General features: G+C 45.1%; 1 protein-coding gene across 2 annotated transcripts; it reads right to left on the bottom strand.

The window, feature by feature from the left end:
• Positions 1–136: 136 nt before the first annotated feature.
• On the bottom strand, positions 137–27,258 carry Entpd4 (ectonucleoside triphosphate diphosphohydrolase 4). 2 transcript variants are annotated; one of them, XM_042697799.1, is made up of 13 exons: positions 27,149–27,258; positions 20,504–20,608; positions 18,640–18,837; positions 17,671–17,876; positions 14,040–14,190; positions 13,532–13,635; positions 11,078–11,137; positions 10,673–10,827; positions 8,659–8,825; positions 6,315–6,639; positions 4,756–4,841; positions 3,491–3,652; positions 137–2,501 (listed from the first exon to the last, which is right to left on the bottom strand). In XM_042697799.1, the coding sequence occupies exons 2-13, from the start codon at positions 20,509–20,511 to the stop codon at positions 2,273–2,275; spliced, it is 1,851 nt and encodes a 616-aa protein (XP_042553733.1). In that variant the 5' UTR covers positions 20,512–20,608; positions 27,149–27,258; the 3' UTR covers positions 137–2,272. The 2 variants fall into 2 exon arrangements, with proteins under 2 accessions (XP_042553733.1, XP_042553735.1); XM_042697801.1 differs by having other exon boundaries at positions 10,697–10,827.
• Positions 27,259–28,000: the final 742 nt, after the last annotated feature.

Below are 28,000 nucleotides of genomic sequence, written 5' to 3'. Positions count from 1 at the left end.
AAACAAACCTTTTCTCTTCCTAAGCTGATTGCCTCAAGTATTTGTTACAGTAATGGAAACTGTAAGGGCTTTTTAGTAAGTATTTTAGGCTTTCTTGGCTTTGTATAGTCTCTGTTGCATGTTCTTCACCTTTTTGTTTTTGAGACTGGATCTTGCTGTGCTCAGGCTAGACTTGAACTAGCAACCCCTCTTGCCCCTCAATCTCCCCAGTGAAGGGATTATACATTAACTTTTTAATTAAAAATCCTTTGCTCACAGGTCTTGAAGCCCTGCTTCAAGGAGCTGTCAGAGGAGCATGGCTTTACCACATAAAGTATTTGGGATGCTTTGGGTGGAGGGGGGTGTGTGTCTCAGCGGCAGGGATCCTCAGGGTTGGCTGAAGACCTCTTTGGTTGGACAATTTGATCTCCCAAACTGCCAAGAGCTGGACCAAACTCACATCCCTCATTTAAAGAGGGGCAATTTACGGGAAAGAGTCTTAATGAGGCTCTGTAGATCTGTTCCTGAGCTGGCTTCCCTTTGTCCTGATTTTAAAGAACAATTTTCTTTCTACATGTTACCAGGCTTTACTATTCCAACTGGACGGTAACAAAAAGCTAAAGTGTAAACATACATCTTTTGACACTGACACCATCTGTGGTCCACAGAGCCACCTCTCCTATGAGTCCAAGGGGGGCACACTGGCCCCATGGCCTGCTGGGACACTATGACAGGCTCATCCGTGGCTGGGGGTTCACAGGGACACTCACTCCAGTGTTGGGCTTTCTGGAACAAGCCTGCCTATTAACTCTAACACCAGCCACCTCCTCTACCTCCTACCTATGACTCTGTCATTGCTAGAATGCTCATTCTGAAGAAGAGAATTTGCTTTTCTTTTTTAAGTTTGTAGTCTTTAAAGTCATCAGCATGCGGTATATCAGAACTTTTTTCTTAAGTGAAACAGGGCTTCAGAATTTAAATTCTCTCTCTAAGCAATGATTTTCTAATTTGTACCTAATGGTTCTCAAAATCCACCATCAGCTACATGAATTTAACTGCTTTAGTGAGGAAATATGTGTACACACACATGTACTCCCACAAAAAAAACTTCTAACAAAAGCTATGAGTGAGAAGTCCTAAACTTTTTAACAAAATGAATTGTTAAAATTTAAAAACCCAACAAAAAATAAACAATAAAAAAATCAACTTCAAACATGCCAATCCGTTGTCCTTTTTGGGTTTTTGCTTAAAATGTCAAATTTGTTTTCTTCAAAACCTGAGTTTATTTTTTTTGTGTTAAATTCAGATTTCTTTCATAGTGTGGACTTACCACACCATTGCCAAAGTTGGTTGCGAATACAGTAGTGACGATGAGAACTGGTCAGGTGATACAGAGGCTCTCCCAGATACAACTGCTAGATGACCTTTCCTTACGGGAGTTGGGGGCAATACTGAGCTTGAGCTGCAAGAGACGAACACAGTTAAGCAAGCAGAACTGTGCTCCTAAGCAATGTCCCTGTGCCTCCAATGAGCACCAGCTCTAGTCCTGACAGTCAAACAAGGAAACTATGAACTGTCTAAGTTTTTAAAAACCGAAGTGTCTCAAGGCTGCAGAGGATCCATGGGCAGGTAAAGCGACAGCAACGCAGGGGCAGGGGAGTATTTCCTGAACGAAGGCGCCAGTCAATTCTGACGCGAGTGCCTGCAGGACACCCTGTGCCTCGTCCGGGTCCTCGCACCTGTCACAGGCACACCTCGTGCCCAAAGCTCACGTCTTTCACATCTCACTACCGCCTGGTGCCTACTGTCACCTATTTTGGCTATGAATGATTCTGAATGTTTGTATCAGCAAAGTAAACACATAAAGTGATACCTGAGCAATAAATAAAAATGAAGTGCCATTCTCCTTAGGTTGAGCTTTTGAGACAGCATTTGCATTTTGATTCTGCACAAGGAACTCACCGACAGAAGGGAAAGTATCTTTTCCACTTGTCCCACACAAAGTGCATTTGTTGATAATTTAACATACCATAGAATAAAACAAAAATTTTTACTAATTTTTGGAGAATATCTATGCAGCAAGAGTCCAGTGAATTTCCCTTTTCCTACTCCTCAGTTTAAAGCTGTAGTCCTAACAGCTGAACGCTGCACTGCCAGACATCAGGACTTACAAACAATGGGTGTTGTTTTCACAAAAAGACAGGGAAAAACAAAGTATCAGAGTATGTGGAGGTGAAACCCTGAGGCAAAAGTGGCTTTTCGCAGAGGCAGTCTTGCTGGAGCAGCTCACAGCTCACAAGGGGCCGGGGCCCTTCTGGGAGGACAGGCCCTCCTCCAGCCAGAGGGCCGCAGCTGAGCCACTGCGCGGTGCCCGCCGGTGGAAACGCTGGAGCCGCAGCAGGTAGAGGAGGATGGACAGCAGGACCACGAGGAAGCAGCCCGAGAACAGGTAGTGGTTGTAGACAAAGGAGACGCCCCGCCAGTGCGCATGACTGGCCCGGAAACTCTCCTGCTGGATGTCCCTGCCCACACAAAGACAAAACCAGAAACAAACAGGACGGTAAGATGGTGAAGGGACAGCGCTGGTGTGAATGCGCCTATTGGTACAAGTGCTGGTGAGTGAACATTGGTGTGAGTGCTGGTGTGAGTATGAACACTGGTGTGAGTGCTGGTGTGAGTGCAGTTCTTCAGACATAGCTTAGAACCTGGTCACTGAGGCTAGTTTCCTTTCTTCTGAAACTGCAGACAGTAGGCCCAATGTAGGGTCTTTGTTACCTCTAGTTTCCAGCAATATAATCTGAGTAACAGAATTGATATCTGCATTACACAATTTCTGTAGTGGGTCCAACTGCTGGCCTGGTGCAGCGTGCTAAAGTAAATGGTGGAGTACGGTTAGTACTTCATTTATCAGGGTGCTGAGCATGGGTGACCTGAGGGAGGTCTATAAACTTGAATGGGGAAAAATATCAGTCTTCAACTAAAGCTTAGTCTTTCCTTTGATTATGACAGTGGACAACAAATAGATTCGACACTTCGACACAGCTATGACTATGTAACTGATGGAAACCCAACTTTCCTCATGTCCAACCTTTCAGCACTACACCAAAATGACTGAAACGATCCGTCAGACCCTGTGAAGCCTTGCTATTTAGTATTCATAAAGTCCACGTGTCTGCCTTCATGCAAACTTCTTTTAAGTTTGATAAACGTATGTCAAAATGTCTACAATCCTATTCAACAGTAGTGAGAAGGGGTCCAAGGCCAGAAAGGCCAATTGCCTTGGATTTAACCGTTTTGCAGCAGTTAGGGAGCGGAAAGAGGAGAACCACCACCTAAAGGGGCACAGCACAAAGGAGCTGTGCACTGTGTTGGGGGATGGGGAAGACCACAGTGCAGTCCTCCGCCCACAGACAGCTCCGACAGCAGCACCCCAAATGTTGGGAGGCGCAGCCACCAAGAGCCCTGAGCACAGACATCTCTTGTGACTCTCTGTGCCACACTGGCAGCCTACCTCAGGGGCAGGAAGCGAGTCCTGTAAAGGATGGCCCCCAGGGTCCACTGCACTTCCTTGTCATACACCTGCAAGGCGGTCTTTAGGCTTCTGTAGTTGATGGGAAAGGAAAACCCTCTATGGAACACCTCAAACATCCAGGCGGATTTGAAGCACTGATACCTGCAAGTGCCAAGCACAAACAAAGTCAGGTGGACTCCTCTGGCAGAGACTGCATGCACAGGCGGAGGCAAGCTGGCTCTCTGAGCAGCCAACTGAATGTGCTTCCAGCTGATCTTCCTGGCTCTAGGCCCTGTCCCACAACACAGAACAGTTCATCTGTCAAAATCAATTAGCCCACCTGGTTGGTAGCTTATTCCTGTAATTCTAGTAACTTGAGAGAGAGAGAGGATCATAGTTTGAGATAGCAGGGCAAAAAGTTCAGGAGATGCCATCTAAACCAATCGAAGCTGTATGTGGCCTGTCAGTCCATCCTCATGGGAGAGAGTGTTACTAGGCAGAGTGAAGTATAAGTAAGAATAGTATGGTCCAGGCCAGTCTGTACATAAATATAAGACTCTATTCAGAAAAACAACTAAAGCAAAAAGGGCTTGAGACATAGTTGAAGAGGTAGAGTACATGCCCTGAGTTCAACCTAGTATTGCTGAACAAAAATCAATTAGCTCATGCAATCAGTGACAGTATAATTTAATGCCTTACCATGACAGATTCTCCCTGCCACTGCTTAGATATCCCATCATTTATTTACTGAGCAAATACTCAGCAAGTTCCAACTTCTTGGGACATGATTTATTACAAAATGAGAAAGCAGGAAAGTCTTTTCCAGCTCTGATATTCTCTGATCCTTAATGTTTACTAGAGAGGCCTACTTTTGGCAAGCACTGTGATAATTAAGCTAATAATAAAATGCACTCATGAGCAATCAAATATAACCACTGTACAGAAGTGGCTGAGTGAGAGGAAATGTGCCCTGGGTGTTCTGGAGGCTCAGGGAAGGACGGAGGCTGGCTGAGAGGACAAAGGGAATTGGGCACGGACAGCACCTGACCAACGGTTACGCGTGATGGAATGTCAGGGGAAAGAACAGCAAAATGGAGCCAAAAATCCCACAGGCTATGCGTGGGAACAGAAGTACTTGTCCCATTAGAAAGGAGCTAAGTGTTGACGAGAAGGAAAAGTGACTGAAGGAGATAAAAAACAGTCTGGGGCCAAGATGAACAGATGTCTTCCTAAAAGCATCCCAGGGTGGACAGTCTGGTACTTACTTCAGCCGGTGGAGGTCAGCATGGGAGGCATAGAGCCCTCGGTCAAAGCGTTCCTGCAAGATCGACCACTTCGTTGCACAATAATCCTGGAAGCAATTTCACCCCAAAGAAATCATTGGTAAAGTCATCTTTTAAAAAGTCTTATCAAGTGTACATGAAGCCCTGGGTTCGATTCCTCAGTACCACGTAAGCAGAAAAAGCCGAAAGTGGCACTGTGGCTCAAGTTGTAGAGTGCTAGCCTTGAGCAAAAGAAGCCCAGAGACAGTGCCCAGGCCCTGAGTTCATGCCCAGGCCCTGAGTTCAAGCCCCAAGACTGGCCAAAAAAAAAAGAGTCTAATCAAAATACGTTCTTCCATTTAAAAATGGCTTATCAAATCCATATTCATAACAAGTATACCCTTCCAATTAGCAGACACACGAAATTCAAGGCCTGGGGATGCATATTAGCACACGCAATACTCATTCCTTTTTCTGGCACTTTCACTGCCCCCAACCAATCTCTTCAAGTTTGTTTAGTTCTCCCTCCACAACTACATCACAAGCATTTAAGTTCTAGCCGTGTTTCAACCTGTTCAGAGTCCCTGGATCTGGGGGAGGCTCAGAGCAGTGTACCAGGAGACAGCGGTGATGACAGAGGGCAAAGAGGCACTCCCCTGTCCTAAGTCACCTGTAGTGACGTAACAGCTGGCACTCACTGAGCACTGGGGCACTGGGTGCTGCTTTTGAGTAGACCCCCCATCCTCCCAACATAGCTACTCGCCTAACTGCTTCCCAGGACTGAGAAACTGTGGCTCAGAGAATGAACCCATGGGGGAAGCCACAGAGTGAGGGAAGTAACCGCTACCTGACCCGGTGGGAGAGAGAACCCGGTGCCGGGGGTGGGGAGATGAGGGTACATGAGCTTCATTCCCCAAGCACAAGACTACATAGAAGTCAGGCGACAGTATGTGCTTCACAAACACCCTGGGAGAACATGGAGCGTGAATGCTAGAGAGAAGACCAGACACAAGACCAAGTGGGTGGCAAATACAATAGTACCCGTGATGGGCAGAGGCCTGCACAAAGGTACTGACAGGGAGGAAGGAATGTGGAACAAAGAGAGAAATCAGGGAGCTGGGGAGGCAGCTCAGAGGCAGAGTTCTTGCTTAGTATGAAGTACAAAGTACAAAGGCTTGGGATCCATCCCCAGCACTGCCAAACAAAACAAAAAGGAAAGCCCTTAAGAACGGAGTGCCTGTGCCGAGGTTGTGGAGAGGGGCCTGGATGACTGCTGATGTCAACAGCCACCACAGCCCAACAGGAACAGAACCTGGAACCCGGGAAGGGGTCAGGAGCAGAGGAAATTAGTGTCCTGGCAGCTAGAGCGAGAAGTCTGCCAGGAGATCCCTGGTGACCAGCAGTTACTAGAGTGGGTGGGTCCTTTACTTCTGTGACCCAACCCAAGGAAGCAGGACCCTACAGGCTGCATGCACTACAAACCATCTTTCCCTCGAGGTGAGGGGAGATCACGGCCTGCCCTATCCATTGGTGAAGCGAGCAGAGGATTGTGGGCAGGTTACCTTTGCAGCTTTAGTGAATTTGGCAGCATTGTAGTCTCCCCCCATCCGCAACACATCCTCGGTGCAATAGTAGAACTCAGAGAAGCCATAGAATTCACTGTTCTGGAAGTGAATTGGAGGCTGGTAGACGCCATTGAGGGATGTCTGTGTCTCATTGGTTTTGTTCATGAAAGGCTGGAGGGTTTCTCGACACAGATCAAAGTCTCCTGTTCCCCGCAGGTACAAGGTCTGTCCATTTTGTCGGATCTCATCTTTAATGTCCAGGGGCAGGCATGGGTCCAGGTAGGGAGCATCACGGGTCAGACCAGTCTGTTTACTCAGGAGCCTGTGGCACGAAGAGCCATTTTATCATGAGATCTAGGTTGCACTGTTTTTGACAACTGGCTATAAGCTAGCATTTTTCCTATCTGTGGGATAGATTCCACAGGTCTGCATCTGTTGTACACAAAGGGCTCCAAAAATAGTTCAGAGACTTGGTACCCAACCCCTTCCTGAAGACTCACGGTATGTTCTCACACACTCCAGACCCTGCCGTCGAAGTCCAAGAAAGCTGTCCACTTACCTGATGCTTTTTTTTTTTTAGCCATACTGTGGCTTGAACTTAGAACCTGGGACTTGCTCGGCTAGAGCTCTACTATTTGAGCTGCACCTCTAGTCTACCACTTGGTTCCCTGCAATACTTCTGCTGAGTGTTCACATGAAATTCATTCAAGTAGCTTTTCTGATCCTATGTGGGTATTCAAATAAATAATTGTTATATGCTTTTTGAAAAGTCTTTTTGTGGGCCAGGCATTGGTGGCTCACTCCTGTAATCCTAGCTACTCAGGAGGTTGAGATCTGAGGATCATAGTTCAAAGCCAGCCTGGGCAGGACAGTCCATGAGACTTTTTCTCCAATAAACCACTAGAAAACCAGAAGTGGCACTGTGGCTCAAGTGGTAGAGCACTCACCTTGAGCTGAAGAATGCAGGGATGGCACCCAAGTCCAGAGTTCAAGTCCCATGACCAACAACAACAAAAAAAAAAAAAAAAAAAAAAGAAAAGAAAGGAAGGAAGGAAGAAAGAAAAAGAAAAGTCTTTTTGGCAGTATGAGGTTTGAATTCAGGGCCTCTTACTGGCTAGGCAGGTGTTCTACACTTAAGCCACACTTCCCCATTGCCATCTGCTGTACTTCTTAGGTAGGGTCTTGCATTGTTTGCCCAGAGCCAGCCTAAACCTAGATGTTTCTCCTAATGCCTTGCACGCAGTTGACAGGACGGGCATGGGCCACCACACCACCTTTTTTGTTGAGAATGGAGATCTTCCTAACACTTTGCCCAGGCTGATCTTGAACCTCAATCCACCTCATTGCCATCTCTTGTTGCTACATATTTAAATTTAAACTGACAGAATGTTGCTTTGTTTTACGTTTTCTACACTAGAAGTTCACACAAACATTCTTAATAGTTATACTGCTGAAACTGTCTTTTTTTTTTTTTTTTTTCTTTTTTGGTCATGGGGCTTGAACTCTTGGCTTGGACCCTGTGCACTTCAGCTCAAGGCAAGTGCTCTACCGCTTGAGGGACAGCACCACTTCCGGTTTTCTGGTTGTTTATTGGAGATGAGTCTCATGGATTTTCCTGCCCAGGCTGGCTTTGAACCATGATCCTCAGATCTCAGCTTCCCGAGTAGCTAGGATTACAGGCATGAGCCACCGGTGTCCAGCTCAACTCTGTCCTTTTTGTTGTTTCTGTCTTTGGCTGGTTTTTGGAGAGAGCATTCTACTATGTAATCCAGGCTGTCTTCAAATGATGGATCATCTTGTCTTAGTCTTCCAAGTGTTGGGATTTAGGCATGCACCTTGCCAGCTTCAAAATACTATACAGCTACTAAGCTAACTCTGACTTCAAGATTATTCCTTGCTCTTGGATAGTCCCCCTCCATGTGGTTTTTATCCACTACTACCCACAGTCTCCAGACAGTCCCACGTGTCAGTCTGCTTGAGGACAAGCACAGCTAGCTATATGCTCCAGGATACCCTGCGGATGTGTCCAAAGGCCTCTGCAATCAGGAACAGCATCACCCAAGGCTCAACACTGGTTTGCTGTTTGCTTGGTGACATTTCCACCCATCAGGTGAGGTGTGAGTCTAAGAGCTTGGGACAGAGAAAGACTGAGCAAATATGTGCCTCCGGTGAGTCTGGCTAGTCACTGGACTGGGAACGTGACGCCAAGGCCCACTCATTCCCATCCCCAGCTCAACTGGGGGAATCTACAGGGACGAATACACTTTTTCAGATTGGCTTGGATCTGAGTTTGATAAGGAGAGACTTGGGTTTGCAAGCATCTTCCTGAAAGCCATTTTACCTGTTTTTCTGAACTGTGCTGGCAAATATTCTGTCTTCATATCTCTGTCGAGCAGCGTTGCCACCAAACCCAAGAAATGTGGCCACATAGACTCGGTAAACATGCTCCGTTTGGTGAACATCACAGCCCAAATTAAATTCAGCTAATAAGTTTTTAGCTACTTCCTCCTGCAGACATAAGGATGACAAATTTTAATATTTTAAAGCCACACTGGGGCTGGGGGTGTGGATCAGTGGGTGAGCGCATGCCCAGCATGCACAAGGTTCTGGATTCAATCTCCAGCACCACACACACAAAAAGTAACTTAAAAAAAAAAAAGATCGAAGACGAGTTCATTTAAGATCAACACACAGGGCTGGGAAGTTGGCTCAGTGGTAGAGCGCTTGCCTTGCATGCATGAGGCCCTGGGTTTGATTCCTCAGCACCACATAAGCAGAAAAAAAAAGCCGGAAGTGGCTCTGTGGCTCAAGTGGTAGAGTGCTAGCCTTGAGCTGAAGAGCTGAGGGGCAGCACCCAGGCCCAGAGTTCAGGCCCCACGACCGGAACAACAACAAAAAAAAGATCAACACACAGTTTTCTTCATCTCCTAAGCCTCTTTCAAAATTCAGTAAGATGGTTTTGACTTGGGAAATTTCAGATACATTGTACACTGTGGTGAGATTAGGGCTTTCTGAAAAAGGAAGTTAGCAATATAGGTTCTATCTTTTTACCCAGAAAAATCTATGGAATCCAATGCAGTTTTATGATTGAAAAAATTGGATGTCATCTATGTGTACGATATCAAGGAAATGTTAAGTTAGTTATAATAATATTTAATATAATAATATAGAGAAACATGCTTATGTACTGTTAGAAAATCATATAAATAATAAGGCCATAACAACTAAATTTTCAAAAACTATAAATAGGAAACAAAGAATGAAATCTATCAAAATGTTGACGATTTTTCCTTGGATTGAGTCCAATGGGGATTTTTTAATTTGCTTACATTATATGGGGAGAGTTTGTGGCTACATTTTTCTGTCTTTCTTAAGGTTCATTTACATGTACTTGTTACTTTATATTGAGGGAGGAAGACTTGAGCCATTTCTAGAGGCATATCTGGAACATGAAACAGGTGCACAGATTCTAACACTTAAATTTAAGACATTGTTTCCTAAGAAGCTTAATGAAGACACAAAAGTATTCCTGAGTATATACCAGGTGCTTGGAAGTACAATAAATAGATTCTATACAATATCTTATTTAAATATTATAATTATCTATGTGAGGGCTTAATGAAACCCACATTTATTGCTAAAACAAAACTGCTGGTGTACACAGTTGTGGGATAAGGTCGCATCACTAGGAAGAACAGGGTGAGGCTGATACCCAGGCTTGCCCAACCCTATGCTGCACTCAGCCACCACATGCTTCTGCAGCCCTGGCTCTGGGGACAGTGTAGGAGACCAGGCTTTGGGGTATACCTGCAGATGGGACAGAAAGAGGGCTAAGGGACACGTGTCAGTTCAGGGACACACAGGGACATGATCTGGTGTTCTCTGTTCAAGGCCCAGCTTGCTGAGGACCACAGGACATGACTGACACAGGGGAAAGATGCTCAGAGGTGTGGATAGTAAAGATAACCTTTCCAGGAACGTTCAAAGACACTGAGCCATTTAAAAAAAAAGATTTCTCCAATTATAACTTAAAAAAAACCTGATGTCACTAACTTCAGTTTTTAAAAGCCTGTTGAGAAAGGAAGTGATGAAAATGTAAACCTCAAGCATGTGCCTGACACATATACCAAAGAGAAACTCTATGTTCAGAAAACAAACCAGCTGGACTCAGTGCACAAATGCCATGGCTTGGCCGAGGCCTGCCTCCTCCTCCTGCCTCCTCCTTCTGGGCTGAGAAGGTGAACCTCAGCAAACAATCTACAGACGAGTCAGACTCAGGAAACAAAACAGAAATGGATGGAGACATGTTAAATGAAAACCAAACCAAAAAGAAAGCAATTTGTACAGATAATAACCTGCTGTGAGGAGGCAAAGCTTACAGTTTTGGGGACTTCGTATGCTATCTGAGTGGACACGCCTCCCATGTCGAGAATACCCGCTGTCCTTTTCCGGATGATGGCCTCGCTGCTCTCACTCCCAGGAACATTAACTTCCACAACGGCCTCATCATCTGGAAAGAACATGAGCACTGAGCACAGCACTCACTGAGCACTGGGAGCTGTGGGTTCCCGCGGACTTCCATGCTATCTAGTACAAGGCAAACTCATCTTTTCCTCCCAAGGAAGGCCATGTTTAACTGGGTTAACTTTTTGCCTCATTCTCAGCAGAACCATGGAACTTAGCTCCTTTCTCAGCCTCTGCATTAAACAGAAAAACCACACTTCCCTGTAGAACACACCAGAAGGAACCACGAAACTTACCCTCCTCAATATGCTCGAATCGTCCCAGGACAAAGTTAATGCCAATCCAAGCATACACACCTGTAGGTGTAAAAATAAGAAAACTGAAGTTTTAAATCTCTTAGTACAGTCTGTGCAAAATCCTATTTGTTTTAATCAGTAAAAATATCTCCTAAAAACCAACATATTTCTTCTGGTTTTTCATCCTTTTCTAATGGATTCTCAAGAGCTTCAAGTTCCATATTTATAGTTTTATATCATTTATATAGGTTTAAAACAAAATTCCTCAGTAGCTCACTTCCCTTAAATTTTATGGGTTACAAAATACTAGAGATTTTACTTTTTATGATACTTTATTTTCATATGAAATTTAACTTATCAATTGCCAGGTTTTTCATTCATTTACTTACTTATTTATGTATTTTTCAGTCCTGGCTAATGAACAGGTTTTAAAAACCTAAGTTACAGTCAGGTGCCAGTGGCTCATGCCTATAATCCTAGCTATTTAGGAGGCTGAGCTCTGAGGATCACGGTTCAAAGATAGCCCACACAAGAAAGTTAGTGAGACTCTGATCTCCAACTACCCATCAGAAAATAGGAAGTGGAGCTGTGGCTCAAAGAGCGCTAGCCTCGAGCAAAAAAGCTCAAGGACAGTGCCCAGACCAAGTTCAAGCCCCAAGACCAAAAAACAAAACAAAAACAAAAAACAAACCCATTGTCTTCTATCAAGCCTTTCCTATCTCTTGCATTTATTCACTCTTGCCAGCTTTGATTCTACTTTCAAAACATTTCTTAGAGACAATTTTACCCAGGTTTAAGTAAAACTGATTTTTGTCTTGTCTTAGATCACTACAGAAAGAAAAGGTGACAGTCCATCTAATAATCTTCCTGGCCCTGCCTATCCTCTATTGTTGGGCTTATCTATTGAACAAAGCTGGAATGGTATAATCCACACACTAAAGATCAACTGCCAACCCAAACTATTCTACCCAACGAAGATACCAGACACTATATACATCAGATGGTGAAACCAAAACCTTCCATGACAAACAAAAATGAAAGGAGTTCATGATCACCAAACCACATTACAAAGAATTCTAAAGGGAGGGATACAAAGTCTAAACTCTTGACTGACAGTTCAAGACCTGTCTCATTTTCAGTATTGCCATTAGCTCTCCAGGAACCAAGTGAAAACCCCTATGTGTCTACCCATAATGCATGCTGTCTGCCCTGCAGTGATTGGACCATTTCTTCCACTGGGACTCTGCTTCCTCTCCTTCCTCAGAGCCCTCCTCTTATCCTGCTCTGGTGGTTTGATTTACAACTATCCTTTAGGGCATAGTCAGACAGAGGCTAATTTCTTCAGACTGCCTCTTTAAATCACCCATGTTATTTTCTCTTCATTTTCTTTTGACCCTGTAAGTAGCTCAATGGTGGTCCACTCTATTCTGTATTCCTGTAGTGTCTATCATATAGGAAGTACTGATTGGCTGAGAGTTTTGAAATTAATATTGCACATTTGAATGTCTATGTCTATCAAACTATTGCCCAATTTCACTGACTTATTTCATTCTCAAGTAGAATAATTTTTTTTTTGGGTCCGGTCATGGGGCCTGAACTCTGGACCTGGGCGCTGTCCCTCAGCTCTTCAGCTCAAGGCTAGCACTCTACCACTTGAGCCACAGCACCACTTCCGGCTTTTTTCTTTTTGCTTATGTGGTGCTGAGGAATCAAACCCAGGGCCTCGAGCATGCAAGGCAAGCGCTCTACCACTGAGCCACCTTCCCAGCCCAAATTTCTTTAAAAATAAAACTATTTTCTCAGTAAATCAAAGTTAAGAATTTCTTCTTGGGGTTGAAGGCATGGCTCAGGTGGTCAAGCACCAGCCAATGAGTAAAAACATCAGATACTGAGTTTGAGTCCAGTCTTGAACAAAAAAATAGTAATAATTTCTTCTTGCCAGTGAGTAATTCAGGGGTTCTAATACCTAAGCAATTACAACCCCAAAAGCCTTATCAGTGAGATAAGGAATGTAAAACTTCTCTTTCACAATGAGTTCAAAACATGTTCCTGAAACATGGTGATGACAAGCTGAGGGTTTTTTTTTTTTGAGAGTTTAAATTTTACAATTCGTTATATTAATTATGCAGGAGGATTTCACTGATATATCTCCATGGACATTTATATTGTATTCCAATCAATTTCACCTCCTCTATCATACTTCCCTTCCCAGTCTCCCTAAAATAGCATCCCAAAGATTTCCTTTTCATAGAAACTGGATTTTTAAAAAATGGATTTAAGGTCTGGACCTAAAGACCAGGCGTATAGGAAACAAACTGAGGCATTTAAAAATAGTATTTCAAGGTTGTGATATTGCAAATTTTAAACTATTGAGTAATTTAATACACTGGGGAGAATGGGGAGGACTGAAAGGAAGAGGTTCGCAGATTCTAAGTTGAAGGCTGAGATACCAACCTTCTTGCTTCCCTGAAATGACTTCAGCATGGGAGTCAGAGAACAGGAAGTCAAAGTGCACGGGGATGTCCGTCAGGAGGTCTTCCAGGATGGCCTTCTGCTGGCTGCAAGGTAACCCAAATCCACACACCAGGGTTACAGCTCAACTTTTATGCTTTGCAAAGAAACCACAACCCAAACCAAAACCCAAACCATGGATCTGGTCTAGGCTGCATGCAATGATTTTAAAACCAAAGCAATTCATTGGAAATTCATGATTTATTTTAGGAATAGTTTTTTCAAAATAAGCAAGTAGTGATGTAAAACTGCAACTACAAAGACAAATAATAGAATTGATTGGTTTTAAAATGTTAAGTTTAAAATTTATAGTCATAAATGGATTAAAAGGTAGTTGGTGGGTTTTGGTTTGGGGACCAGTTCATATTTGGGGGAAGAAGTTTGAAGGTCTTGCTTTTGATGAGTATGAGGAGGGAGGAGGAGGAAGAAGACAGGAGGAGGGGAGGATCACCTTTCAGGGAGGACTCTCATGCCAGCTGTGCAGAGAATGTAGAGGGGTGTCTCTTTGTGTTTAGCCCGTGGCACATGCTCGGCAGCAAAGTTCAAAAGTGGAGAAATGTAATCACTGACTTTCTCTGGGGACGTAGCAAACTCTGAGATGCCTGGAGAAACAGGACATTCCAATTAACAGGCCATTCCTTACCTAACACAGCAGTCAGGGAAAAATCTCAAATTGTACTCTATATTCTCTTAGCTTCCCATATTCCTCTTCTCTCAAAGACTTTTTCCAAGTGTGGCATGAAAGGATTCATCCGTAGGCCCTCTTTTTCATCATCAGCCCCTACTATGTACCCCACCGAAGAGCTTAACCCTATATTCAAGAAACATGCCCCCAACTCAGGCAAGCTCATGCAGTGCCACTGCTACCAGCATCTTCAACATCCACAGGTCACTGTCTTACTTCTAGCCCCAGTGCTCTTCCCCAGCCTTCAGCTCATTACACTGTGCATTGCCATTGTGTATTCGCACAGCCATCCCAGACCCAACACATCCTAGTCTGAACCCAATCCAAGTCCACTGCAAACCTGCTCTTGCAGCTTTACCTACTTCAGCATCCAGGCTAGTATCCTGGGTAAAACCCCATTCCTGTGCCCCAATGTATAATCTGATTTCCAATGATGTCATCTCTGGTTCCTGTGTACCTCACTGCTCTTTATACACTACTGCCCTCTGCTGGCCTTTAGAAACACACACTCCTTCTTGACTGCACTCCACCATTTCTTTACCATGAGGACACTTCCCCATTTAGAATCCTTTGTAGCTCCTTCCTGTCCTCTTCCACACAAAGCTTAGCCCTAGAAGAGTACAGCCTACCCACATTTGTACTCGTCCTCATCTCCCTAGTTCCTTCTACTGGCTTCAGCAATGTGGAACTAACATTTCTATAACGCACCTGATTCTGGACTTAGGTCCTCTGTACTTCCACCAGGAACAGCCTTCTCTTCCCCTACCTCTTTCACCTAGTTAACTCTTGAATGTCCATTCAGCTTCATCCTCCATGGAAGTCCACCCTAGCAGGACCCCAGAAGAGAGGAGCTCTTCTAACACTCCATGGTCTCCCCACTGATAGTTCTACAGTCATCATACCATGTCAGGATCACTTACCTCATTACCTGTCTATTTACAATGGCAGTGTCTCAAGGGCACACACTATGCTTTGTTCAAATCTATATTCCCAGCCCTAACAGTGTCTGACAAACAGAGGTACTCAGCGAACATTTGCTAACTGTGTACAGAAGTGAGCAGATATATACAGCTGTCATTAAGCCTACAATATTAAAAAGGAGAGGGACTTTAGAAGCCCTTCAAACTCCTGACTTCAGAGATTAGGACACATAGATTAGGAAACCGCAGACTCAGAGAGGTTAAATGATTTGTGAAAGGAATTGGCAATAAACGGACTAAAAGGTAAGTCTTTGGAGTCCAAATACAACTTCAATGGACACAAGGATTTAAAGTAACCAGAATCTATTGAGGAAATTTCCAGAGCCTTGCTGTGTACTATATGTGAAGGCCATGCCAGGTGACAGAGGTGGCATAAGAAGGTTACTGGCACAGAGTGAGGGGCCATCAACCTTAGTATTTACCCTGGGATGGCAGAACTGCCCCTTCATTTCAAAAGGGCAACTCCAAGGCATAAATTCTCACCCTCCTCCAAGAGACGTGTCTAGTCACTGTGGAACCTGATGTGTGAGGGCGGGTGAAACACAGGGTTTTATCATGTGTTACTTATTTCTCTTCTGTGAACTTTTTTTTCCAATATAACTTTAATTCTGAAACCTTTCCTAGAGAAAGCATATATAAAATTTAAAGGGCAGGAAAACTGAAAACTAAAAATTAAGTTATTCACTAAGTCTTAAAGAAACCTTCAAAGAAATATACTTGATACTAATAACTATAATATGATTGCTTACTAATGTCTGCTTTAAATTTTTTTGCAAGACATGCAGAATTTGTCCACATTTTAGAGATGTGGTATGGTGATTCCACTGTGCAACCATGTGCTGCTCAAATGAGTCACTGGGATTTCCACTGCCTTAAACATTGATCATTTCTTGGTGTTTAACATTTAAAAGATAAACTCCTTAGAGTTTGGATTTAGTGTTTTATTGTTCAACCAACACATTGGTAAGATGAAATAAAAGTGATTCATCTCTGTAATAAAAGCCTGTAACCTACTGACTACAGTCAGTGGCTAGTAAGACCTGGAACCTTATTTTGGGGTACTTTGGTACTTTGCTATCTTCCTGATAGGGTGTTACCTATAGATATGGTGACAAAGAGAAAAAGTTGAGAATTGTTCATATAAATTATCTATAGAGAAAGTCAAGTTTTAATCTTTACAAACTGTGTTGGCTTAGAAAAGAACAGTATCTTAATAACTGGACAGTATATTGGCTTTTTAAGTCCTATGGGTGTTTTTGTTTTGTTTTACCTAGCTGATTAGAAATATATTTGGGCAACAATTTTTAAAATCACTAATAGGGGTTGGGAAGGTGGCTCAGTGGAGAGTGCTTGCCTTGAATGCATGAGGTTCTGGTTTTGATTCCTCAGCACCACATAAGCAGAAAAAGTCAGAAGTGATGCTATGGCTCAAGTGGTAGAGCACTAGCCTTGAGCTGAAGAGCTGAGGGACAGCATCCAGGCCCAGAGTTCAGACCCCATGACTGACCAAAAAAAAAAAAAATCACAAATATATCAAAGTGTTAGAGAAGTTGAGCGCCACTGGTTCATGCCTATAATCCTAGCTACTCAAGAGGCTGAGATCTAAAGATCACTATTTGAAGCCAGCCTGGGCAGGAGTCTATAAGACTCTTTATCTCCAAGTAAACATCAAAACAGCCTGAAGTGGAGCTGTGGCTCAACTGGTAGAGTGTTACCTTGAGCAAAAAAGCTTAGGGACAGTAATCAGGCCCTGAGTTCAAACCTTAGAATTGGAGTGTGCACACACACATGAGTTAATATATATGTATATATATATATATATATATATATATATATTTTTTTTTTTTTTTTTTTTTTTTTTTTGGGTCAGTTGTGGGGCTTGAACTCTGGCCCTGGATGCTGTCCCTGAGCTCTTCAGCTCAAGGGAAGTACTCTACCACTTGAGCCACAGCACTACTTTTGGTTTTCTGGTGGTTAACTGGAGATAAAGAGTCTCATGGACTTTCCTGTTCAGGCTGGTTTTGAACTGTGATCCTCAGATCTTAGCCTCCTAAGTAGATAGGATTATAGGCATGAGCCACCAGTGCCTGGCCAAAAGAATAGATTTTGAGTTATAGGCAAATTCCTTGTATCAGTGGCTACAAGTAGGGAAAAAAACAAAACCCTCTTAACCAGCAGACACATGAGCAGTGCCTCACTTACTGTGATAGCTGCCTCAGGAGAGAAAACACCAAATGCCCTGGGTGTTTGAACAAGGCAGCAGTCAGTCCATTCAAAACAGACAAGAAAGGAAAGAGAAGCAAGAGGGGAAAGGAGGTGTGGAGACAAAGAAAGGACTCTGTGGGGAAAAGACCCTGCAGAGAACCAAAGCCAGAACCATCAGGTTAGGAGTCACTGTGCAGTTCTCCTTTCCATACCTGGCTTTATTTTCATCACCACTGGTTTCCGGTTTTTATCCCGCATCTGTCTGATATCCAGAAGATCACGAGGATTGCCATTATGCCTTGGCCAGCAATAGACAAACACCCGTGACCCGCTGCTGCCGCAGTCGACCACGATTCCATAGTTCACATTGGGGTTGTTGGTGTCTGTGGCCTCCACATCTGTGACTCGGGCCAAGTACCTTGTTTAGAAAAACAAACAAAATATCACCCTTCACCTAACAGTGAAGAGGTCACCCACCCACTACATGAACGACCTTTTCACCATATAGGGCCGTCGCTAATGCATTCCCTCTGAGTCAGGTACACAGTCATTAGTACATGACAGACATTTACGTGATTCTTGAGAGGAAACTCTCCAAACTACAAATGCTAACTCAAAAACTTGCTTACAACGTTAGACAGGAGGAGCTTACGATGTTGCAGTGATCGATCCAGGGCCTCTTACACAATGAGTTGGCTGCTCAATAGTTAACCATTTAGAGCTGAAGGTTTTATGCCTCACGGTACAGAATCCAGTTCCTACAGTTGCTTTTCCTTTATGTTCCAATCTAACCTCAGACATTTTGAATCAGATTGCTATAAAATGACAATGCCAGCATGGTCTGAATATTCATTTGTGTCCCTCCCACATTCAGTTGTTGGGCCCCTGATCACTGGTTACTTCTGGGAGGTGATCAGAGAAAGAGGAAGGAGATCTCAGAGAATCCTCAGCCCCTTTTCACCAGGTGAAGACAAAGGAAGAAGGTGCCATTCATGAACCAGCAAGCAGTCTTTAACTTTCTTCACAGTTGCTATACTGCAGGTCGCTTGATCTTGGACCCTCTAGCCTCCAGACCTATGAGCAATAAGCTCTGTTGTGCATAAGCTACTCTATATTCCACAGCCCAAACAAAATCAGCTACAAATAAGACACCCTTGTAGAAAATACGCTTGATCTCTCACCTTTGAAATTTCTTGTCTCTGGAGAAACGCCCATACTTATTTCGGATTATGACAACAGAAAAGTATAAAAGTGAGACAGCTGCAGCCAGAACACTAATGACAATGATTTGGCGTAAGTTGGTATTCAGAATTCGAGGACAGCCCAATGGAGAGATGCTAAAATGCCAAGAAGCAGGGAAAAGACAAGAGATGCTGATCCTGAAATTAAAACAAACACAACATGTTTTAAAGCAATCTGCTCCAAACAGACCTCCCTCGACTAGAGGTAAAACGTCTGCTTGAGCCCCTCTGTCCCTGCCAGCTGCTGTCTCTATACTAACATATTCCATGCTGCAATTCTGTTACAGAACACATTCTACAATGATAGAAATGACAATGAGACCCTGACAGTTACATGTCTATAGTCTCCTCTTTCCTTGGGAGTATAATTTAGATTCTTACCTTGTTTTGTTCCAGAAAGAATTGTAGACAGCTTAGAAATTTAATCAGATAAATGTATAAACCCATAATTTATTCCAGTTTAAAGAAAATAAAACTAAAGGAAGATTGAGAATATAGAAATGCATGTTGTAAGCAAGGCCTGCAAATGGCAGCTGCCTAGTGGACATAACACCATCCATTCATAGGTAAACAGCTTCAGAAAAGTGAAGTGTGTGTGTGTGTGTGTGTGTGTGTGTGTGTGTGTGTGTGTGAGAGAGAGAGAGAGAGAGAGAGAGAATGTGTGTGCGCTGGTCCTGGGGCTTGAACTCAGAGTCTGGGGGCTGTTCCTGAGCTTTTTTTTTTTTTTTTTAACATTTTTATTTAATTTTATTTTGTGCTTAATTGGAGATGAGAGTCTCATTGGGCCAGATGCTGGTGACTCACGCCTGTAATCCTAGCTACTCAGGAGGTTAAGATTTAAGGACTGTGAATTCAAAGCCAGTCTGGACAGGAAAGTCCATGAGACTCTTATCTCCAGTTAACTGACAGAACTGAAGCTGTGGCCCAAGTGTTGAAGAGTACTACCCTTGAGTGAAAGAGCTCTGGGAAAGTGCCTAGGCCCTGAGTTCAAGCCCCATGACTGACAACACCACCCCCCCCCCAAAAAAAAAAAGTCTTTCAGCCTTTAGGGTAGCTATGGATTACAGGCATAAGCCACTGTCACCCAGCTGAGAGGTGTGACTTTAACAGTGAATTCCAGCGAAATTTCTCCCAGATGACCTAGGAATGGGAAAGAACAGTAACTTTTAATAATTTCCCCATAACAACATCAATAAATGATGCTATGTCCTGTGCTTTTAGAAAGATTCCTTTGAGATATTTTTGCAATCAACAGCAAGCCTTTCTTCTGTCTTTCCCTTTAGTTCATTCTAGAACTATTACTAGACTTTTTAAACAAAAGCACACTGCTTGTAGGTTGAAATTTGTTATTCTACAGTTAATTTTTATACTACTTTTTTTTTTTTTGTTGGTCCTGGGCTTGAACTCAAGGCCTGGGCACTGACCTGAACTCTTCTGCTCAAGGCTAGCCACAGTGCCACTTCCAGTTTTCTGGTGGTTTATTGGAGATAAGAGTCTCACAGAGTTTTCTGCCTGGGCTGGCTTTGAATCACAATCCTCAGATCTCAGCCTCCTGAGCAGCTAGGATTTACAGGCATGAGCCTCCAGCACCTGGATAATTTCAATATTTTTTGCTTTTAAAAATGCTTTATGGACTGAAGCAGCTCCCTTGAGGGCAGGTATGGTGCTAACCCAGTGAAATATCACCCACTCAGTTCTGACCTCTTGGGCACCTCAGTGCCCTTCTAGCCCAAGCCACGGGCCTTGTCTGCACCTGAACCTCAGCTGACTGCACCAACCTCTGGCGATGAGACCCATCACTTACCTCCCCATACTGAAAGGCCAGGGGCCAGGCAACACTGTGGGACTCAGAGCTTCTTACGCACAGGGACAGAAACAGTACTGGGGTCTTCATGGAGTTAGGGCATGCCTGTTTCAGGAACAAGAAAATCAAAGAAGGCACAATCATAGTATCTATGAGACCTGTCGAGCATACTGAAATCCAGCCACATGCCATTGCATACATGATCCCTGTGCTGAGACATCACATTTCTCAAACACTGTACAGTACTGTTAAAGAAAATCTGAGAAATGGGGTGTGGGCAGAATGATAACTGAATGGGAATGTAAAGTATCCATCCACTTGAAAGATGTCCACTAAGACTCTGCTTTTATGTTCAAAGTACAGTAAGGTGCTATGCCCCCAGTCAGCTGTCCGTTCCCTTTCCATTCTCTTCTTCCAGCCCCTGGCCTCCTCCTAAGTTGCTGGAACCACAGGATGTTTCTTGGTTGGAGTACCGTTTCACCTCTTCAGGCCTCTCAAGACTTTGATCAGTTCTGGTCTACTTCTCAGCTGTTGCAATGCCAGGGTCCTGAGTATTCTGGTTATCTGTCAATTCCTCCCCTCCCGTGTTTCCCAGGGTTCTGTCTAGAGTCCTTCTATTCTGACTAAATCACTGTTCTTAGCCTCATCCTGTTGAAATGATCAACCCATCAGACTTAGCAGGCAATTTCTCCACCCAGCTCCTCTGAGCTATGTAAGATAGGCATTTTTCGTCCCCCTGAGATAATCTCCATCTAGATACTGCAGACCACAGAAGCCATTTCTTTTATGCAGCCATCTCCACCCTCTTTACTTCAACCCACTTGTCCCCATGTCCAACCAATCTGATTCTGCCTCACCATGCCAATCACAGCCTACTGCTGCTCTCCACATCTGATTCTCAGACACATTCCCTTTAACTTTAGCATACCTAAAATTTTCCTACTCCCTATTCTTGTGTTCATGTGCTGGCACCAGGGCTTGAATTTGGGGCCTCCTGTTCTTGCTTAGCTTTCTTGCTTATAACAATCACTCTATCACTTGAACCACACCTCTAGTCTGGCATTTTGTTACTCAACAGTCTCATGGGCTTTGCTGCCCAAGCTGTCTTTGAACCAAGGACCTCCAGGTCTCAGCCTTCTGAGTAGCTAGGATTACAGATGTGGGCCGCCACCTGCTGACTCCCTTTCTCTATGGCCGTGTGGAGGCTCTCAGATGTTATGTGTTCTCTGAAGTCTCAGAGACTCACTGTCCCAAGAGCCCCAGGAAGAATTCTTGCCCTGCAGTTGCTATGCACGCGCTCCTCCACACGGGTCTGCTTGTATTACTCCTGGCACTCAGAAGCCTTCCATGGCCAGTGCGATCACATGCCCCAGCTTTACTCGGCCACTCATAGTCCTGCAGGCCTGGCCCCTGCTCTGCTCTGACTTTACCACCTCTCTCCTTTTCCCACTGCATCCCAGCTGCACTGGAGGCCACATCTATTGGCCACAACCCGGGCTCTGACTTCACTGCTCCCTCTGCTTGGAAGTCATCTGGCTGGCTCACTTTTTCACCTCCTCAGGTCTTTACTCAAACGTCACCTTCTTGGGGGGGGGGGGCGTCAATAATTGCCAATATTCCCTCCCACCTAGCTCCTTCCCAGGATTTACCTTTTTCCTCCCTCTTTAGTAAGTACTTACAATTGCCCACATTTATTGCAAATATTTATAGTCCTCCTTACCACCTAGTAGATGCGACAGAGGCTAAGTGATTTGTTGAAGATCATGCAGCTTCAGAGGAAGAGTGAGGATTCTAGTGTGCATCCCACATTCTCCCGCTGTCCTCCAGTAGGAGGACATATGCATGTGTGCAAGTGTGTATGCACATGTGTGTGTTCTGAAGAAATGTGCACACCACAGGGACCAGGCTCGGGTCGGCTTGTTTCACCACTGTACTCCTGCCTTTGCAGACCCTAGGAAAAGGCCTGGCAAGGTGAACAAGGTTCAGAGCTCTGGGATGCAAAAAGGTCCAGTACCAAGAGGGGCTCCCGCCTCCAGGCATTCCCTGTCACTGTGGGAAAGAAGTCTAATTCCACAGGACGTAAAAGCAGCTCCTCAGGAGCTAGTCCTGCACGGCAGCCACTTGCCGTGGGTGGCTACTTAAAGCAACCCACCTCATTTCAAGTGCTCAACAGCCACACTCAGCTGCTGCACTTGCCACAGGTGCACATGGTTGACATCACGGTTCTTAGGATGGCACTGAGCAAGTCCCACAGACGCACAGTAAACATCAGCTGAAGACCTGGAAATGCCTCCACTCCCGTCCTCGGCATCTGTACACTATTCCTCCTGGGGTCCCTTTACCTCTCAGGACAGAAGCACCCCTCCTCTATGGTAGTCCCCCCTGCAGTGGGCTGTGGCATTGTACTTGGGGTTGACTTTCTCATTACAAGGGCAGGGGCTGCCTGTCTCTCTTTTCCCTAGTGACCAGTGTCTGCCATACAAGTGAGCAATAACTTTCATCAAGTGCTGTTGTAAGTCTAAATAGTACCAACCGTCAAAGGGCAGCTGGGGGACATACATGAATATTTTAAATGTGCGTACCCTCTGTTCTACCCACCACGTTCACACAGGGCACCCTTAGGAAGCAACAGGATAGACTTCACTCAACTAGGTACAGGATGTTCTTCATAGCACTGTGCACAAGAGCAGAACACCACTACTAATGTCGGTTACAGGCCTGGGATGTAGCTCAGGGGTAGTGTGCCTGCCTAGTATGCGCAAGGCTCTAGATTCAATCCCTCCCACTACAAGCAAGCAAGTAAACAACCAAACCTACTGACCATTGTGAGGATGGGTAAAATTAGGGTAAATTTGTACAACAGATACAATGTAACTATCAAAGGTGATGAAGTAGATCTGTATGTATTGACAGGGAAAGATGTCCTCCATATATAAAATATAAAAACATTACATTGTGCATATAGGGAAAATGGAAACAATGCTTACTTCTAAATAGCAATCAGATTCTTGGTCATCTTTATTTTTCTTCCCTAGGCTTACCTATATTTTTCAAAGGGCACATACTAATTTCATCATTAGAACTACAAAACTGCCTTTAACAAACTACCTTTCACTGATGTATCACCAGTTTCCAGCTGTATATATCCAGAAAAACCAATCTTAAGAACTCATGATACAGTAATTCCAATCTGAGCACATTACAGAATCAATGATAATTAAGTGGTAGTTGAACTAGGCATCAGAGAAAAGCAAGTTTTACTAACATTTTAAAGCCACCATTAGAAACCAACTGGTCCTGGGGGGGGGGGGGTAACCTTTAATGATTCAATGATCGGTATTATGAAGAGAAGGAGTAACAAACTGAACTGCATAGGTCTCAAGGAGTCTGCAGACCGGCACAGAAATAAATACTAATATCTAGGAAATAACTGATCAAGAAGACTAGTGATAGCTCAGTGAAGGCAAAGGCTCCTGTTAAAGGAATGGGTCCTTGAAAGAGACAGACAGACTTCAGGTGGGGGCAAGAAAGGAGAATACACTTCAAAGATGAAGTACAGAACAAGCACAGCATACTTAGCAAATTTTCTTTTACCTGGTGCTTGTCTTAGAACTGGTTTTGAGATTTATAGAGACTAATAAAAAAGAATAAAAAGAAATTAGTGTAAGTTTTTGTTATTTTTTTAAAGAAAAAAACAACTTGTGGCTAAAAGCAGAAAAAAAAGACAGTTCAGGGGCTGGGAAGGTGGCACAGTGGTAGAGTGCTTGCCTTGAGCTGAAGAGCTGAGGGACAATGCCCAGGCAGAGTTCAGGCCCCAAGACCGGCAAAAAAAAAAAAAAAAAAAGTAAAAGAAAAAGAAAAAAGGCAGTTCATAAACTGTTCAAGTGATTAATTTTATTCAGAACAAACTGTATAAATGACTCTTGCCAGCGGCAATGATATGGTAATCTGATCTTACAATGTAAACTCAATTGTCCTTGCAGCTAAAGAATCGTGGCACCAAAGCCTTGGCAGGCAAACACTAATGCAGCTGCCATACTTTTAAAGTCCTAAACTACCTCAGACCATCACCAGAGAGATGCATGGATGCTGGGATTTCAGCTGGCAAGGTTCTCCTTAAACATCCTTGAGTGACATAAGGCCCCTTTGGTCATGGGTCAGTGTCTCTATGTTTCATTGAATCTTAAGGACAACAGTGAAAATAATACAAAGGAACTGCAAAGGAAAACGACTTTTCTGATGAAATTCAGGCATTACAGAACTTGAGTTAGACTTTTCATCCAGGAAAGAATAGTTCAGGATAAAAGGTGGTTTAGAGGTTTCAAAGTAGAGGGTAGGAGGCAAGAGAGGAAGAATGGGAGACTGAAAGAAAGAAGGAAGGAAGGAGAAAAGGGAAAGAGGAGGGAAGGGAAAGAGAAATATGCTTGTCCTTGGTGGGTGATCTTTGATGCCATCCTGGGCTCCCAGCTTATGAGATGGTGTCACCCATTCTCAGAACAGGTCTCCCCCCACTCCCCTGGTGTAATCTCCTAGGTGCTTCACTGTCCAATCAAGCTGACAACCAATAACCATCCCAGAGCTCTTGAACATAATCAAAATCATAAACAGGTAAACTGTGGTGAAAGGGTCAGAAAGGATGACATGAAGGATTCTCCAAAAAAAGAATCCATTTCAATATCAAAGGATTGCAGGGAAATAGGAACCACGGGGTTCAGAAGATAACTGTCTGAGAGTGAGCTGAGAAGTGCAGGCTGCTGAGTGGCACTATGACTCAGCTATGGTAAAAGACACAGCAGAACAACTGGAATGATTCTCCATTTAAAGGAGAATGTCTGTTGTTGCACTTATGATCTATATTTTCTTCAATATTTGTATAGTAATTAGTCACGATCAATCTTTTCCCATTGCTTATTTGTAAAAATCCTGTCCCTTTTTGCAATGATCACCTTTGCCCTGCATAGGACTTCCCCTCAAGTTCTAGATCAGCATCTTGAGCCTTATTAAATCCTGGCATCTCAAACTCAATTAATCCAAGACTGGGGAGTTGCAGTCCTAACACAAATGCTATGGCCTGCCAAACTCAAGTGTAGGAGGACCTCTCCAATGACAAGGTGACCAGTGCTCAGCTTTGGTTCCCAGTTCTCTTGGGCAAAACTCCCTGTTCATGAAGTCCTGTCAGCTCACCCTCAAACACATCTCTAGGACAACAAAGCAGCTATCGTCACTGAAGATAGATTCTGTGGCTGGCCATTTGTGCTTTCACTGTGAACACTACTCCTTGAGACGTGAAGTGGGGAGCTAGGGCTTGAACTTAAGGACACTATCCCTTAAGATTTTTTGCTCGAGGCTAGTATTCTACCAGTTGAGACACAACTCCATTTCTGGCTTTGGGGTGGTTAACTGGAGGTGAATATCATGGACTTTCCTGCCTGGGCTGGCTTCAAATCTTGATCCTCAGCTCTCAGCTTCCTGAGTAGCTAAGTGTGAGCCATTGGTGCCCACTCTTTGTAAGAACCCCTTTTAAAAAGTATTCCTTTCAAAATATGCCCAGTACAAGAATCTTCTAGAAACCTGTGTATCCACACCAAAGTCTGTGTGCCATGGGAAACCCTTCATCATTCATTCGCTCAGATTATATCTCTCTGCTCTGGTGAGCTGAACAAGTTCTCTTTTTTCCCACGCAAGTTACTTGCCTTTGGCTTTTAATAATGTCACTTTTTTTCCTCAAATATCCTGCTCACAGCATTACACTTGTTTCAAGATCACAGATATATATATATATATATATATAAGAATACATTTTATATGTATTCTTTGGTCTTCCCATACTCTGAACCTCCTCGTTATTCATGTGTAGTCTATTTTAAATAAATATGCAGAGAATATAAATCCTTCAATCAACTTTCAATTTTCTCCCTTCTTCCTACAGTCAAGGGTTGACTCGCACTCCCTGTGGGCACTACAAGAATACAAGCTGTGCATTCAAGATGCAACACATTAGTACTCTGATATAAAGTTTTGATACAGATTAGCATAATTCTTCCAATGTGCCAGGACAAGGGACCATGACGAGATCACCGGAGGTAAGCGAAGGCAGAGAATACCATCCAGGACCAGACAATTAGGTGTTTTCATCACACACAGGCAGAACACAATGAAGAACTCATGCTGCATTTGGCCCGGGCCTCGAGTCTGTAATTCTGGGGTCTTCGGTAACCTCTAGTTTACCTTCTGGCATGCAAAGCTCGGCTAATTTTGTTTCGCTGCGAGCGGGGGAGGAGGCGGGGTGTCTGCGGCCCCGCGCCGGGGCCCGGCCGCGCGTCGGGGCCCAGTTAGCCCCGTTTTCCCAGGGAGAAGCCGAACGTGCAACTTCCCACTGGCGGCGCAGGGCGGGGACCGGGCCGGAGGCCGACGCGTCGCGGGCAGGCCGGAGTAAGTGGGTGCGGGGGGGGGGCAGCACCCCCTTTGCCGGCCCAGCTCCCGCTCTCACGACGGGCGACCACATCCAGAGAGGCCGCGGGTGGAGGACCGGGCTCCGGGGCCCCCGCGCTCGTCCAGGCCCGGCCGCGCCCCCCGCCGCCCCCCGCGGGCCCCGCGCTCCAACCGTCCCGCCGCCGCCGCCCGCCCTCCCCGCGTGGGCCTCACCCGCACGGCAGGCCGGGGCTCCCGAGAGCGGAGGGCCGCGAGCGGGCATCGGGGCCACCGAGCGCGGAGGCGGCGGAGGCGACGGCGAACCCGCTCCCCCGAAGCTCCGCTTCTTTCCGGGCGCCGGGCCGCGCGCGCGGCGGCGCCACCGGCGTGGCGTCATCGCCCGCGCCGGAGCGCGCGCTGGGGGGGGGCGGGCGGGCGGGGGCGCCGGCGACGGGAGCGCGCGCGCCGAGGGCGCACCTGCGTGGGGCGGGGCCAGCCGGATGATTGGCATCGGGGCTGGGTGGGTCCCGCGGCTGTCCTGCGGGGCGCAGGTGGCGTAGGGCTGCCGCGTGGCTCCCGTCCGCCCTCACCCGGTGGTGGAGCAGACCGAGGGGGCGCGGTTGAGTTTTGCCTGGCGCTTGTAAGGATTGTGGAAAGTACTACTGAAAGTCTAACGAAGTCGGAGCGTTGCTGCTCAGCTGGACCTTTCTCTGAGCTTGCCCGTGTCTGCCCCATTTCGCAGAGGGGGACGCGAAGGTTGTGCGGCTCGGTGGCTCTCTGGAGGGCCCGCATGCGGCGTGCGTTACAACACAGTCTGCATGCACGCTCTGTAATACGTGCGACGACTGCGCATATTACAGTGGAGGCTGGCCGTGGTAGCATGCCCTAGTCCTGCCCATCCCTCCACAAACGCTGGTTATGAGAAATAGCAAGGCAATGGACTCAGTCCCTGAGATGGAGCCCCTGGCTACACCCAGCTCAAGGCCCTCGTCTCCCGTTCAACCCACTGCCTGGAAGCTGCACAGCTTTGTACTTGAGAATTCAAAGAAACCTTGGCAATCTCTTGTTAGGGCCCAGATACAAAGT

Source organism: Dipodomys spectabilis, unplaced genomic scaffold (assembly GCF_019054845.1).
Source record: "Dipodomys spectabilis isolate Male_0828 unplaced genomic scaffold, ASM1905484v1 ptg000229l, whole genome shotgun sequence".
Taxonomy (NCBI): Eukaryota; Metazoa; Chordata; class Mammalia; order Rodentia; family Heteromyidae; genus Dipodomys; species Dipodomys spectabilis.
The sequence above is the reverse complement of the archived record's forward strand: the minus strand, read 5'-3'. Positions and strand labels throughout refer to the sequence as shown.